Source organism: Stenella coeruleoalba, assembly GCF_951394435.1.
Source record: "Stenella coeruleoalba genome assembly, chromosome: 6".
NCBI lineage: Eukaryota > Metazoa > Chordata > Mammalia > Artiodactyla > Delphinidae > Stenella > Stenella coeruleoalba.
This window is the reverse complement of record NC_137151.1, coordinates 50,571,727-50,588,739: the sequence shown is the minus strand read 5'-3', so window position 1 is coordinate 50,588,739 and position 17,013 is coordinate 50,571,727. Positions and strand designations below refer to the sequence as shown.

The 17,013-nt window shown below is 41.2% G+C and overlaps 1 protein-coding gene across 6 annotated transcripts in view; it reads right to left on the bottom strand.

Moving 5' to 3' along the window:
* Positions 1-17,013, bottom strand: part of FMNL2 (formin like 2) — a 304,570-nt gene that overhangs the window by 50,872 nt on the left and 236,685 nt on the right. For all 6 annotated transcript variants that reach the window (XR_013828794.1, XM_079924756.1, XM_079924753.1 and 3 more), the window contains exons 8-9: positions 15,103-15,179; positions 13,151-13,244 (exon numbers count right to left, since the gene is read on the bottom strand). Coding sequence is in view for 5 of the 6 variants with exons in the window: in XM_079924756.1 (XP_079780882.1) it covers positions 13,151-13,244; positions 15,103-15,179 (171 nt within the window). In the remaining variant the exon portion in view is untranslated. The remainder of the gene's footprint in view (positions 1-13,150; positions 13,245-15,102; positions 15,180-17,013) is intronic.

Here is a 17,013-nt window from a genome sequence, read left to right as displayed (position 1 = left end):
ATATTCAGTGGATCACTCTGTCTCTTGTTGACTTTTCTTCAATTTTATGGTTTCGTACCCATTGTCACGGCCACAAATTTGGTCCAGGGCCTAGTCGTTTAATGCCTGACCTGCCTATCTTCCAATCTCCAGCATCTCTCTGCTCTGTTTTTTATGCATATGTGATAATTTTTAAGATTTATCAGAATTACATAAAATGCCCTTCTCAGGTTTCCACAGAATCAAATGGAGTAGATATAAAAGCACTTTATAAACTGTAAAGTACTACATAAGTATTAGTTGCTTCCCTTATCATTTTTCTTTTCCTTCCTACTTTTATCTGTCATCCATTTGAGATTTTTTTTTTTTTTTTTTAAATCACAGTGAAGGGACTTCCCTGGCGATCCAGTGGTTAAGACTCTGCACTCCCAATGCAGGGGGCACAGGTTCAATCCCTGGTCAGGGAACTAGGATGCTGCATGCCACACAGCATGGTCAAAATAAATAAATAAATCACAGTGAAGATTTTCTGAATCTCCACTCTTCATCAGAACCCTAATCGTACTTGCCTCCTGTCGTGCTTTATTTTGTAACATGGGCCCCAGTCAAATATTTTTTCTTGTCGCTAGCACATTTATTTTGACATATACTGCCCCTAGGACGGACTTCATGCCCATCTCTTCCTCTGTTCCCAGAGTCGCCTCCACCAACCAAATCAAGTCTCTTCCTTTGTAACGGTGCTCAAGACCGATCCTCTCTCTTTGGGCCCCATAAAAACAGCCCAGTTTGTCCTGGCTTTTACTAATAACTTCAAACACTCCAATAATCTACCAAGTCAGTAACGTTTTGTTTGCCTTTTAGTAGAAGATCGAGGGTGTGTATCAACTTGTGTAGAAGGTGTTTGATAAGTAACAATATGTTATGTAACACTGACTCCAAGTACGGAGCCTTGGAGATCAATGGATCTGGGTAAAAACTCCAAACCTGCCAGTTACTAAAGTATGTCAGTAGGCCTATTTACTCTGAACCTCTCTTTCCTTATTCCTACTTCATAGGGTAGAGCTTATAATTAAAGTAATATATGCTAGCCTGTCGGCACTCAGCAAACAATAAATGGTAGCCTTACTCTTTCTATATATGCATATGCCTTTTTAATACATTCATCAAATATGCTAGCTAATGTTTATAATGTGGAATAAAATGCAACAGTTTCATGAACGCTGCTCGTGTTTTCTTTCTGAAGATGATTGTTTGCTAGTTTAAAAGAAACTAAACAAAACCCTTCTGTATTGACTATGGAGCCCAAATAAATAAAAAATATGCTTATGTTTTACAAGTATTTAAATTTCAAATGAAACTTGAACTTGACTCATACAGGGAATCAAGCTCAATAAGCATATTCATTGGCAAAAGCAACTAAAACTTTAGCTTAAATTATAATAGGGAATAAAAATACACATAAACACAATTCTAAAAGTTTTGAATGGTTGTTAACCTTAGCACACATTTGGTCCTTAACTAAATACCTATTAAAGTCAGTCCTGCCTTTTTCAAGGCAATGGTAGTTTTGTGGGACAAAAATCATGCCTTTTATTTTCTGTCAAACTCTCCTGATCTTATAACAGTGCTTTTCTCCTGGTAACAAATATATCTGGCTCAACAACTCCCTAGAACTTCCAAAGAATTCTGGCTTTATTAGTTCTGAAAAGAAGTGGTAATGATCAGTGCCTTTATTTTTGGAGAGATGTTACACAAAAGATAACTGAACATCTTTAGAAAGTACAAGAGAAAGCAAGTCAAATGAAGTGTTCCTGGAAGGGAAAATCTCACCCTGCACAATAGGAACATTTAGCCACACTAGGCAAAGTATTACTTCCCAAACAATACAAGCAATAGAAATAAACACACATACAAATTAGAAGCAACACTGCCACTCCAAACCCTTTCACTGGTTTCCCTTTAGGGCATTACTACGCATAAATACATCTTTCTACTGTCACTCATAATACATGTACATACATATATATACACATAGATATGTACATATGATATACATATGATTTGTCTTATCATTTCCGTAGTTAACATATCCAGCACAAGCACTTTCGTAACTATTTTAACGGCTCTATTTGAAACTAGAAGCTTATTTAGTAAGATGGTGGATGTGGTCCTGTGCCTTGGCCTAGTCACTGCTTAGACTGGGCTTAATAACAACTGAAATAACCTGCAACAATATAATAATAACCTATAACCTACTGACATTTAAAAACAATTCTTTCTATTTCCACTTATTTAAAACGACTTAGAAAACAGCTAGGACAAATGTAGAATACTAAAGTATACTTAAGTCCCAAGACACAGACTTAAAAAACATATATCCTTACTATGCAAGTCAGGGTGGAGTGAGGGAGACAGAGAATAAGGAGGCAGTTCTTTCTCACTGAAAAAGAAACCAAGGTAATCCTACAGTTAAAGATCCTTTAGCCTTACTCTGCAGAAATAAAATGCCAGAATGGCAAAAATATCCTGACCGGGAACTGAAACTCTCATTCCAGTGGTTTCTGGTGATGATATTACCAAAGCTAGAAGAGTTTTAACCCCAATTCTCATACCAACTCACGGCAGAGTGCTTTATACCATCCTTATGTACCTGCAACCAGAGCATCACTTAAGTGTCAAAGAAACACCTCCTAAGTGAAAGCTCCACGTGGAGGGCCCTGTGCCAGCCTCTGCTTCAGGTTCTCTGGGGCCTTAGAGTAACACACAGCTCTCGCTGCCTTCTCTCTAGGTCTTTCGTTGCTATCGTCCTAGAATATGATATCAGGGCACATAGGCCTACTGTTTTACAGTTGGCAGAGGGCACAGGTTTTAGAAATGGCATTTTTATATTAATAAAAACAAGGAGGTAACACCCTGTTTAAAAAAAAAAAAAAGAGTGGCTGCTACAAATGAAATGCAAGGGGAAGCTCCCTCTTGTGCAAAACTGCACTCAGGCTTGTGGAGAGAGAAGGCGGCCTAATTAAAGTCAGACTGAGGGGCTTCCCTGGGGGCACAGTGACTGAGAATCCGCCTGCCAATGCAGGGGATACGGGTTCGAGCCCTGATCCGGGAAGATCCCACATGCCGCGGAGCAACTAAGCCCCTGCACCACAACTACTGGACCTGTGCTCTAGAGCCTGCGAGCCACAACTACTGAAGCCTGTGCTCTAGAGCCCGTGCTCCACAACAAGAGAAGCCACCGCAATGAGAAGCCCGTGCACTGCAACAAAGAGTAGCCCCCACTCGCCGCAACTAGAGAAAGTCCGCGCGCAGCAGCGAAGACCCAACACAGCCAAAGATAAAATTAAATCTTAAAAAAAAAAAAAAAAAAAAAGGTTGAGAAGCAAAGCATGTTTACAAATCCTCGCCAGATAGTGTGATAATCTGCCCCAGGTACCATTACCTCCTGTATTTCCTTTATTATTATTATTTTTTTGCCTTTTTAAACAAAAACTGTGCCATATATTTTTATTAAATCATAGAAAACTCATTTGTATACAAATTTTTCCACTTTGGGGACACTGGAATATTAAACAGCTGGGTAACAAAACAGTTGTAAGATATACCTCACTTTAAGCAGAGACAAGTTTTAAGTTGTCACATTTTTTTTTTTTTAAATGTTGAAATAATCAGTAACAGGTTATTGGCTTTTTTCACCTTTGGGTCAGAAGAATAGTATCTCTTATAACTCCCCAGTTCTCTTTAAGGATGTTTTTCATTACTCAAACCAACCATGAGTTTAAAAAGGTGATTAACTTGAAGTTTTAATACAAAATCCATTTCTTTTTCCCAACCATGGGCTTTTAGGGTATCGTAAATGCTGAATTTCAGGAGAATGGTCTCCTTTCACAGGACCAATTATGCTTCTTTTCTACAACAGCAAACATGTATAATGGTACAGAATATATTTCAGAATAAGTTAAATATTAAGACATACAGTATGGCAATAACGTCCTGCTTTTCTTTCTACCATGTAAATTCAAAAGTTCATCCTAACCTTTCACATTTATAAACGGGTGAAGACTGAGGGAGTCAATGATGATGAAAATGCACAACCATCAGAACCACATTTTCTAAACACTTTGGCCAAATATATCCAAGTGGTCCTGTCAGAATCACGCCTGCATTTGTTCCACAGGGATCTAAATGAACAGACGCCAAAGGTCACCAAACGAAAACGGGCAGTGGTTTTGCAGTTTAGGTTGTCACTCGTTCTGCTTTTGAGCAGAGACCCAGAGGTCACACTGGGACATGTCTGCACTCACCTCAAACACTCACATAACATAAACACAAATTAAATATTAGCAAACTTATTTTAAATTAAATTGAAGACCGTTATTTTCAAGTGCATGAAGTATTTCCCCCTAGCTTCTTGAACGCATGTTATAGAGCGAGAACTAACATCCTGGGTTAACATCCATGTTCCTACATATTAGGCGCCAACCCGCTTCCTGTGAGAACTCCCTGGAGTAACCCATGAGACCTTTAGGGGGAAGAAAAAGCAATTCTCCAATCTAAATGGAGGGATAGTCTCAAATAGTCATTTTCCCAAACTCCAGTTTGGATTTCAGACTCATTAAAGCAGGAACTCAAAAATGTGATCTTTGGGACTGGCTCCTGGTGTCACCCGTGGTGACAGTCTGTGTCCCAGGACACTCGACTGACCCTTAATACTACAAAGCCTCACTTCAAGCCGCCCCCAGGTCCTGGGTCCCTGCTGTCAACCTGTAGCCCTGGAGCTCTCCCAGGGAATGTGTAAACAAATCTGGGGGAAACCACGTTTCTGCAAGTTTTTGTTATGTCAGTGAAAAACCTCCTGGGCTAAGAAAAATAATAGGAAACGCCACCCCAATGGCAACTTCTCACAAGGCTCGTCTTCTGCTCATCCTGCTGTAGAAGACCATGAAGCCAACTCAAATATTCTTTGCCTTGCTTGCCCCAAATGGTAATTAAACAGTTAGAAACTTTTCTTTGAAATACCTTATTCCTGAATTATGACAAATGCTTATCTGAGCAAACGTGGTCCCCCATCTTGTTACTGGAGGTGACTTGGAGAGGAGGCTAGGCTTCTGTGCAGGTTGGGATTCTGGCTGTGTCTGTTTCAACTGCAAACAGACAAGAACATGGCGCTGCAGAACTTGGACTTTGCATCTGTGGAGCTGGTGGAGGTGCACAGTTTTGTAGTGGGCCCTGATCTCCTGTATTTCCTTTAAAAAAAAAAAAAGGCTTGCGGCTTCCTTGGTGGCGCAGCGGTTGAGAGTCCACCTGCCGATGCAGGAGACATGGGTTCATGCCCCGGTCCGGGAAGATCCCACATGCCGCGGAGCGGCTGGGCCCGTGAGCCATGGCCGCTGAGCCTGCGCGTCCGGAGCCTGTGCTCCGCAACGGGAGAGGCCACAACAGTGAGAGGCCCGCGTACAGCAAAAAAAAAAAAAAAAAAAAAAAAAAGGCTTTCCCGGGCCCACATCAAAGGAAAGTCCTGAAGATGCTAGAAGTGAATGACTATAGCGGCTGAGGGAGCAGACGACTGTCAGTGGAGAAAGAGGCCCAAGGAGTGAGAAATATGAAGGGCAAAATGTCTGAAAGAAACCTCAGATCCCAACCACAGCCTGCTCTGGCAAAGTGACCTCATGCTGGGCCCACCCAACAGACTTTTGCAGCAAAATGTAACAGCCATTTCTTTACTAACTGAGAGAGTTAATCTAAATAGCCAATGCTTGGAGAAGACTGAGGAATACCTTTCCTGCCACTGCCCCTTGTGACCGTTAGGCCATTGGGCCATACAAAGACTCTGGAATAAGTAATGGGGTATTTCGTGACCTGCCCCTAACTTCTTATCCCACCTGTTCTCTTCCCACACATCCCTCCTTTAAGACTGGAGATGCAACGTAAACAAAGACATGTATGTCCTAAACCCTGTTACCTGTGAATATTTACCTTAAATGTAAAAGGCACTTTGCAGATATGATTAAGTTAAGGATCTCGACATGGAGAGATTATCCTGGATTCTCTGGGTGGGCCCAATATAATCACGATGGTCATTAAAGAAAAGAGGCCAGAGGATGAGAGTCAGGGAAGGTGTCACGAGCCAAAGAATGTAAGCAACTTCTGGAAACTTGAAAGGGCAAGGAAATGGGTTCCCAGAAGAATACCACCTGTAGACTTATTTTATATACATACGACAAACAGAACTGTAAAATAATAAACTTGTGTTGTTTTAAGCCACTAAAGCTTGTGGCAATTTGTTAGAGCAGTGATAAGAAGTGAATATACCTGGTTAATTCTTATTCATCCTAAACTCAGGCACCCTTTCCTATAGGATGCCTCCCCTGAAAGCTCGGACCCCATATCTGCCCTCCTTCCCACCCCTCTTCTTGGTTAGCTGTTTCTCCTCTTTGTAAAGGAGAAACCTACAGCCTGGCATTACCTTCATACAGCCTAGTAGGATAACTATAGAAATATTTGTCTCCTTAACTAGATTGGGATGGTCCTTCTTAAGGGTAGAATTCTTAAGGGTCATATTTCTTATTTCCAGTGTTTATCAACGTTTCTGACACACAGGGGCACTCAAATATTCATGATAATTTTTTCCAGTAAGTTAGCATCACTCATCCCTTGATGATCAGAAGGGTACCAGCCTTCACTTCCTTACTACATGATAAAGACACAGATGATAAAGAAGTAACTAGTTCATTACCAGGGCCTCATAAATCCTATATAAATGGCTCCTTTCTCCTCTGAAAAGTCTCTCAAAATATTGTTTGCCCATTGTACACTGCTTCAAAGTAGCAACCATCCTTTCTATCACCAATGAAAAAGTTTATACAGTTTTCAGTCCGGAAGAGAAACCAAGTATTACACTGGGTGAAGAAGAGAGAGAAAACAGAAGAGGAACAGCTAGAGATAAATTGATAAATTCTCAAAAATTCATTGCGGTGAATTGTATTCAATATTTTCCAAAGATGACCAAAGGAGTCCCTCCTACCTACATGTTCTTCTGCACTGTGACCCTCACACTCCCCCATCAAGAAGTAAAGTTACTGCCTTCCCCTTTGCACCTGGGTTGGCCTTAGTGACTCAGTTGAACCAACAGAATGCAGAAGTGACACGGATGACTTCAGAGACTAGTTCAGAAGACATGTTGTGATTTCTGTCTCTTTGAAGCTCTGAAGCTGCTCCTTCCTGGACACTCCCTCTTGGAAGCCAGCTGTCAGGCTACGAGAAGCTCCAGCCACATGGAGGCCTGCATGGAGGCACTCTGGTTAACAGGCTCTGCTGAGCTCAGCCTTTAAGTCATCACAGCCCAGAAATTAGACACACGAGTGAGGAAGCCTCCAAGTGAATCCCTGCCCCTAGTCAATCAGATCTTCCTTGATGAGACCCTAGATGCAACGGAGCAAAGACAATCATCCATGCCATGTCCAGACTGACCTCCTGACACACTGAATCCACAGCCTAATAAAACTAAGTTTGGGGTAATTTATTATGAACAAGGAATAACTGCCACAGTGAATACACAGCCCAAAAGATAATCATGGCGACTTTGCTTCCCAATCCTAGGAAGATGGACTGGCCGGAGAAGAGTCCAGGTGAATTAGATCAGTCTAATTCTGGCCTGATAAGGTGAAATACGCACATGCTCTAGAAGTGTCACTCCCAGAGTCTGAGATTTGAAAGAATACATTGCTTATAGTTCAATGAGAGACTGAAAAAACTAAGTACCCTGCCCTCTATGTTGAGAATTTTACCACTGAATGAGTTATCTGGATGGCTTGTGCTGGATTTATAATCCTACACCCTTCCAATATTTGAGAGGTTAGATTAGATGGGACTAGATTCTGAGGGATGCTGGAAGCACACCAAAATGTCTGCTCTCCTTCCTGCCCAATTTGACCCGTTGTAAATAAAACTTGACAGGCCTTCTTAAATCAACGTAATAATGTGTAGCACAAGTGCTTTCAGATGCCCAGTAGCTAAACCACATCAGCTTACTTAGGAAGCCTTCTAGCAATACGTGAAAAAAACAATGGCTCCTGCCAAGAGTGTTGCGTACAAGAGAGCTGGTGGCCTTGAGTGACTCATTTCACAAGGCTCCGTCTATCTGTGCTGAAAGGTCGAAAGCGGGAAGGCATTGGGCCTTTAATAACCAAACTCAGGCCTCAGGCTTATTTGTTAAAGCCAGATGCTGTCATTTTGGAAGCAGATGAGAACACAGTTATAATAGATCTGGAATCCTGATGAATTCCAGGCGCACCTCCCAGCTGCCTGGGGGAGCTGGTAGCTCAAAGTCCCCAGAGGGTTTTATTACTAGTGTCACAGTGAGCTATTCTGTTGCAGAGTCTACACAGCCTCAGTAATTTTACCCTTTGATTCCAAGGTTTCTTTTTTTTTTTGCAGACTTTTGGGGACACTTTCTTAAAGGCAATTTCTCAGATATATCAAAGAATATAATAGAAAAAAGTAGGAAGAGTAAGAAAAGTTGAAGAGAGTAAGGTCTAAGTAGGAGACCTCAAGGTTCTTAAGGGAAACTGGATTAAATATAGTGTTCCTAACTCCAAAATGGGGCCAGTAGATCCTTAACCAGTAAGTGTAGTTTTATGACCCAGCAGATTGCAAGCTATGGCCCATGTCATTTGAGAGAGAAGAAAAAGCATGACCAGAACCCCAAATAGTGTTTATGGCGGCTAGGCTTCAAGGTCACAGCCTGAGAGTCCAGCCACATTTTAGGAATGTCTGCCCATTTTCTAGGCCTGTTTCTCCAGGCTTCTTGTCAGCTCTGTGCATTTCTTGACATCCTTCCAATCAACCCTTTCTTCTGTATGCTAGAGTCAGTTTCTGCCTCTTGCAAACAAGACCCTGAACTAATGCAAATACCAACAGAGCGATCTTTACTTTCAAACGTATTCTTTTTTCTGTCTGGTAGAGCAAATGCTCATAAATATATACTGCCAGGTAAGTAAGAAAGCATCAATTTAGGGAAGGTGTTAATCTGTCTTTCCTTGTGGCTAAATTAGCCAATAAGGAAAAACAGATGGATGACTCCTTGCTCTCACCCTGGTCCTCAATTCAGGATCACAAATTTTCATGGGGAGATGTTTCAACATCACAATTAGATATGCTAATTCCCTTTATTTAAAAAAACTTTTTTTGGGGGGCTTCCCTGGTGGCGCGGTGGTTGGGGGTCCGCCTGCTGATGCGGGGGGCGCGGGTTCATGCCCCGGTCCGGGAGGATCCCGCGTGCTGCAGAGCGGCTGGGCCCGTGGGCCATGGCTGCTCGGCCTGCGCGTCCGGAGCCTGTGCTCCGCGGCGGGAGAGGCCGCAGCAGTGAGAGGCCCGTGTACCGCAAAAAAAAGAAAAAAAAATTTTTTTTTAAGGGAAAAGAATTCAAGGAGCATAATGGATGACTAAAGGTTTAGTCTTCAACTACTCACTACACTCAACATTTTAAGGCATGTTACAAACCATGCTTGGTACAAGTTTACTATCTAAATTTATGTAATTAACACTCATTTATCATCATATACATTGAGGTGATATATGTGCCTGCTCAGTGATGTCAGGCTTAGGCCCAAACCCCCAAAACCACCAAAAGCAAGGTCTTCGATTAATATCCTTCCCACCATCAGATACCATTAAATTGGAAGTGCTATTTTTCTAAAATATGTACTACAGATGTTATAAGATACATGGCATAAGATGTCTTTGCAAAAACATAGAAAACCACACTGGTTGGGATTCTGAATATTAATTGAAATATGAGAAATTAATGTAATCATACATTAAAATCTATGAAAAGCTAAAAGATACTTTCTTTTAATCTAAATCTGAATTAATTAGTGGTAGTCAAATAGGACAGAATGGATTTGTTGGCTCAAGAAGTAGAGAGGAAAACAATCGTGCCACATACTTAAGATGTGTGGTCTTTAAATATCCTTTTAGCATCTGGTGCCACACTGCAGCAGTATGCTTGGCTACACTCTAGCGGTGATACAAGCCCAAAGGGTCTGGCACTCTAATGAACATTATTTTATCTGCCAAAACAGATACTGATATCTGATACTGAAGCCCACCATCACCCTACACCATTCCCCCCAGTGAAAACAGGGATAATCCCTTCGTCCCTTCTTAAGGAGATGAACGGAATCCCACTTACTAAATGGGATAAAAGCATTAAAAACAATGTTCTTGAGGGCAAAGACTCTTCCTTGACCCTACTCCCTAGGACCCCCGTAGCTGGTATGGTGCTCTCTTGGCCATGGGCAGCTCAATGGGCATTTCTCACTGACCAAGACCCTATCTGCACAGGCATCTGAGACCGTGAGGACAACTTTTCCTGATCAGGAACAGCTGGCTCCCAAACCTCTCTAAACCCAAAAGATTCCACTGACATTTTGCTAAAATGATTAAAGAATATACTCTTCACTAGGATGTATACAAAAAATAAAAACCACATAAAGACAGGAGAAAAAGAGAAAAGGAAGAGCTTCAAAAGATGCTGGCCTTTGTGTGGCATTACATTAAAAAAAAAAGAAAAAAAAAACCAAGGTCAATATACACTAACTTTTTTCACCCTCAAATTGAACAGATAAACAAGTGGATGTCTTTTGACCTACCGCTAAGAATGCAGTTTCTCAGGAAGGGGCTCCTGCCCTGGCCTCCTGCATATGGCTATTAGAATAATCCTTTTCCTGGCCTGTCTACATGAACACCACAGTCTGAGGTCAATGCAAGCCAAGAGCACCCACAGAACCAGCTCTGTCCGTGTCCCCTCTCCCACGTGACATGGTTTGTTTTCTGAGATGCAATTGCCAGTCCAAGGAGAAATCAGAACTTAAACACCCACCATCATTCACAAGAAATTCCAGAAATGAGGGAGATTTTGGTTAAAGCTCTAAATTCAAAGTCAAAATTTAGTCCTCTTTACTATTAGCCAACTATTAGATTTAGCAGGATAACTCTTTTTTTTTTCCAACTAAGCACACGCAATGCCCTAAATGGCTAAACCATATACAATTCTGACACCAGATAGTTCAAACTCAATCCTGCAAGTATTTCTGTGCCTATTATGCATAAGAAAGGCACTCTACCTTATCTAAGAGAAAACAAATTTAACATTCATCTCGTGATTTACTGGCTTTAATGAACACTGATTCTATACAATTATAATTTTAGGACAGAATTTGACCTGCAGTATAATCAGTTGCTTGTTATAATATGACTTTTATTATAACAAGGGTCACTGATAACTGTATGGTAAGTGCTTCCAGTGTGGAAAAGATTTGGCATGTGGTATGTTCAAAATATGATCTAATGATAAAGATGTGGGAGTTATATTGGCTTCACATGCTGTTTTACTTTCATTTTAGAATCCACCCACATATCTCCTTATTTATAAATATAAGTTTTATGTCCTGTAAATGATATACAAAAACATTCACGGACAAGCACTCACACATTCTTATCTCTAAAGACTCTATTTGTTTTGGAAGCCAGAATATGAATTTAAAGAATCACTACTATTCTTCATCATTTTCTTAGAACCCGATTATTTTTCACTACTAAGGCTGAATACATAAAAAGACAATATTTGCTTCTGTCCATGGTTGGCATTAGCAAAATGGAGGATATCAAAATCTAAAGGCAGTGACTGCAGGGGAAGGAGGCAATGCAAATGAAGGGGCAGGAGGACTGTTTCCCCTGTTGACTGAAGTATCTTTGAAGCTTGCCAGCCCACGTAAAGGATTATGGGTTGCTCACTAGTACATCCTTCAGCTGGGGTAGTGAGTCCAATTAAGGGGATAGGGCAGAGGGATGGGCTCCTAGGTCCTGTCTCAGGAGATTCACACACAATGGGGACCAAACGTCACTGGAAACAGAAGTTCAAGGTCAGCAGCACCAAATCTTAATCCTGGCTCTGCTGCTTATCTGGCCATGGGACCATGAGCAAGTAATGTATTTGAAATTTTATTCTTCTATAACATGGAGATATTAACATTTATCTGTAAGAACCAAATGATTTCATGTGTGTACCTGGCACAGCCCCTGGCACATAGGAGTTCTCCAATAAATACTAGCTGAGTTCTACTCCAGAGGTTCCCAGGAAAGATGAGAGGGGGTCTGGAAGTTCCCCTGAGATCTAGATTTTAATCCAGTTGGGGTCTTAATCCAAAAGCATCTGGAATCAAATGGGACTGCCAGGGAAAGGCACAACTTGGCCGATGCTATTGTAATCTGGGGCTCCATGTGCCTTCAATTACTTTGGTCATATCCCACCTCAAAGTAGCCTCAGATGTTAGACACTTACAGGGGAGCTAGCAGGCACCCTTCCTGGCTATCTAAGGCTGCACACCACCACCAAGAGAAACTGGCTATGAGTTCAGTTGTGATGCCTTGATACTTTGGTTCAGAATTCTTGGTGGCATATTATCTATGTGTAACTGTTTCTTCTTTTGTAGTCATTTAGTTTCCATTTCAATCATGCATGTCCATTGGTTTACTGTTTTCCTGTGACAAGATCACCTGATTAAGATTACAGACTGCTAAAATCAGTGCCTGTAGTTATTTGAGTGATTTCTCATAGCATCCAGCAAAGCAGGGATCACACATATGATTTGAGGAAAGTAACTAGGATGAAAGAGTTCGTAAAATTTACAAGGTGGATGCTCGAGTAACAGTCATATGAAAACAACATACATTTAACAAAACCAGTTTTCAAACTTGGCTATTCTGTGTTCTCCAAAGGAAAATGAGCCCTGCAAATAGTTTTTAGCTCTTCTTAGAAATGAGACACCAAAAACAGCTTAGTGCATCCATTTATTTAGACTAGGTTCATTACTTCTCCCTCAGTGACACCTTAGAAAATTAACTATTATACCCCTTAGGCCCTAAAATAAATAAAAACGTGAACCATGGTGATGGATGTTAACTAGACTTACTGTGGGGATCATTTTGCAATATATACAAATATCAAATTACTATGTTGTACATCTGAAACTAATATGTTATATGTCAATTCTATCTCAATAATAAAACACACACACACACACACACACACACAAAAGGCAAATCATTCTGTTCAAAGATGTCCAAACATGTTTGTGTGATTATTCTTTTTAAAACTAGAATATCCTACCTCCTTAAAGTTGTCAAATGCTGATAAAATGATTTCATGCCCGCCTCTGACAAGACAAACGGCTGCCAACAGCTCTAAGACAAGAGCTTTTGTTCTGTCAAAACAAGAAGGAAAAAAACCACACATCAGTGAAAGTGAATGAACGATGAGTCTGCTGTTCCTTCCAAGATGAATATGATATTTGTCCATGTATTTTTTTAAACTTTTACTAATTAAGGCATAGTTATATTAAAGCACATACATTTTAAAACCTTTACAAACTTCTATACATGTGGCTTATCTAGGGTAGCAAGTTTGGAAGGCATGTTTCCTATTCCCAAGATTACAAATTACTCACAAATGAAAATTAATTATGGGAAGATTAAGTCTTTTAGTCCTATCATCAAGTGACTCAGTGTAATGTGGTTAAAAAAGTATTTTTAATGAGCTAAAGACAACAGGAAACATGAGAATATTCAGTAAAACCACCCATTAGTTAAACACTTTCTCTGGTCCTAGAGTCAGAGATAAAACATTTGCTGAAACAGTTCAAAATCAACGGAAATCAACACCTTACATTGCAAATCTGCTAATCTGCAACGGCTCCATAAAAATCCCCACAATAATGCAAGCTTCCATCACTTCTTCCCACACAGGAGATCTGAAAGGAGGTGGGCTTACAGCTGTGCTAATACAAGAGGATTTTCTCTGACTCAAGAAAATAAAACTCCATCTGAAATATTTTTAGAAGGAAAACCTTAGAGATACAATCTAAGTTTTCAAATACAATGTCAAGGACAGTGTTGTTACTTCAGAGTACGATTACTTCAGTATTTCATCTTTTTTCTGGAATAAAAGCTATTGCCAACCTCTAAACAAAGATCATTCTGATAATCCACAATATCAATTGTCTTAAGAAAAATGAATAATGACTTCCCTCAGTGGAAGACAGTGACAAAGAAGCATGACTCCTTGGGATTCTAGTAAACTAAGGAAGCCATCAGAAAGTTGCAAAAGCGTTAACCAGGGGAAGTATGAATAATAAAATCCAACATTTAAATAGGATTTAGGGTTTGCATTGCAAGGATCTAATTTATAATCATATTTTTCAGCTGAATTAACAGTTTTCACATATGCAGTCTTATCAGAGAGGTCTGACAAAAGGGAGTAACAGTGTGAAATGCAGAAATGCACTAGAATGGAAAGTGCATTACACTGATGGAAATAAATTGACGAAAACAGGCTTCTAGAGGTAATCTGTGAAATGAATAATATATGGCACTTGCCTATATAGGAAAGTGAATATGAAAAGAAATCTGCGTGCAGTTATTTTTGTTTTGTTTGGGTTTCTCTTTTGGTTTGGCAATAAAAGCTACACATGTAAAGGCTGCAAATGAAGTGTAGACAAGCGGTAGTAGTTTTAGTTAGCTTTCAGCAAAAAGTGGTGTGGCTAAGTCTGTATCAAGACTCTCCTGGCCCCAGTCCTGACAACCTGGAAGCTTCATGCTCTAAATTTGCAAGGATGCTGAGAACCAGGCCTCAAGAGGAATGAAAGCTTGAAGACAGGGCCAGAGTTGTCACCAGTTGTAAAACTGTAACATAGCTGAAAAGAAAATTCTACTTAGCCAGGGAGTCTATCGACAATCTTAATTTAAAAAGTCATGCTTGGGCTTCCCTGGTGGCGCAGTGGTTGAGAGTCCGCCTGCCGATGCAGGGGACACGGGTTCATGCCCCGGTCCGGGAAGATCCCACATGCCGCGGAGCGGCTGCGCCCGTGAGCCATGGCCGCTGAGCCTGCGCGTCCGGAGCCTGTGCTCCACAACGGGAGAGGCCACAACAGTGAGAGGACCGTGTACCGCAAAAAAAAAAAAAAAAAGTCATGCTTGAAAGTTTCTCAACTCTAATTTGATTGTCGATGAGCTCTCTGGTGTCCCTAGTTCCATTCAGATTTGTACATTACAAAGCCAGCTTACCTTGGATTCTTGTTGTTCAAGCTTAGTGCAATCTCGTTGACAGCATGTGGATGAGACATGACCATGTTGAAACCATACTGAAACGGATGTGGAAAAAACAAAGCATTAGGAGTTAATTGAGAGGACTGTCAATGCTGATTAAAAAAAAAAACCCTGAAGTTTCTACCTAATGTGATTTTATACCATCATAAATGCACTTATGTCTCTAGCACATCAGTGTCTGCACATATTTCTCTATGAAAAATTTCAGGAATGATGTTATTATCAAGGTACCATATTCCTATTCTCCATGAATAAACTATATGTGTCTCTTCATTAAAATGATGAAAAGGCTCCAGGGCCAGTGATTCTCAATCCTGACCGCTTGGCAAAATCACCTGGAACAGTCAACAAAACAAAACACCAATTCTCCAGGACCCACTTCAGGTCAATTTATTCTGAATCTCAAGGATGGAGCCCTGGCATCTGAATTTTTTAAGCAGCTTCACTGTGCAGCCGGGGTTGACAATCACCACCTCTGGTCCCTTCTCTTGGCAATGGTTATCGAGACCAAAAGCCTAGGAGAACCTTCCTTGCTCTGAGGCGTGGTACCTCATGCTTCTATAAAATGAAGCGAGTTCAATAACGGGATCAAGAATCATTCTTGATTCTGCCGAATTGAGGAATTATTCCTTCTCCTCCAATTCACTCTCAGCTCATGACCTTATTTCCAATTACACCGAGAAAACATAAGCAATCAGAAAAAAAACTTCCAAAAGCTCCCACCACCACGTCAATCCACCCACACAGATCTGTGTCTTCCCTCCTCACTTCTTCCTAAAGATGAACTCTCCACGCTCCCACCTAAGGCCATTCCCCCCACTTGAGTTCTTGATCGCATTCCCTCCAACCTACTCAAGAACAGTATATGCTCCAGCGATTCTCCCATTCCCCCATCATTATTTTTCCCTCTCTGATTCACTACCATTAGCGTAAAAACATGATGCAAATTCTCCTTTCTTAAACAACAAAAACAAAATCTCTCTTGACCCAACAACCAGTGTCCAGCCGCTCTCTCATTTTTCTGCTATTCTTTTACAGCAAAACTCCAACCACTCGTGGTCTCCAATTCCTCTCCTCCCGTTCTCTCTTGACACCACTTCCGTCAGGGATTTCATCCCCAACACTACAATGAAACTGTACCAGCAATGATGGGCACTTTGCTGGAGCCCATGGCCAACTCTCTTCATCTTGCCTGACTTGGCAGCAGCACCGGACACAGCTGACCACTCTCTGCTCCATGAAATACTTCCTGTGCTTGGCTCCTACTTCCCTGGCTGCTTCTCAGTCTCTCTAGCTAGTTTTTCCTCATCTCTCTGACATTAAACAGAGTGCCCCAGGGTTATTTAGGACCTCTCTGCTTCTTTGTCTATCCCCGCTGATCTCCTTCACTCCCCTGGGTTTATATACCATCTGTTGACTCTCAAACTTTTATCTCCAGCCCAGACCTCCAGATCTTGTACTCCTGACTGGCATATCCGACCCCTATTTAAGATCTCTATTTGGATATCTATGGACACCTCAAAGTTAACATCCCCCAAACTGAACTCCTAATCAGGTCTCCCAAATCTGCTCACCCTGCAGCCTTCCCCATCTTAGTAGACGGCGACTCCATCTTCGAGGCGCCCAGGACTGCTACTGTCCTTACCACCAAAACGAAACCAGAATCTGGCCACCTCTCATCACCTCTACTTCTATTCTCCTGGTCCATACCACCATCAACACTCACCTAAATTAATGCAACAGCCTCCTAAAAGGTCTACTTCCTTTTGTCTTTGCCCCCCAGGGTGATTCCTAATACAGAAGTCAGAGGGATCATGTTAAATTCAAGTGTCAGATTAAGTCACACTTTTCCTCAGAACCTTCAATAGC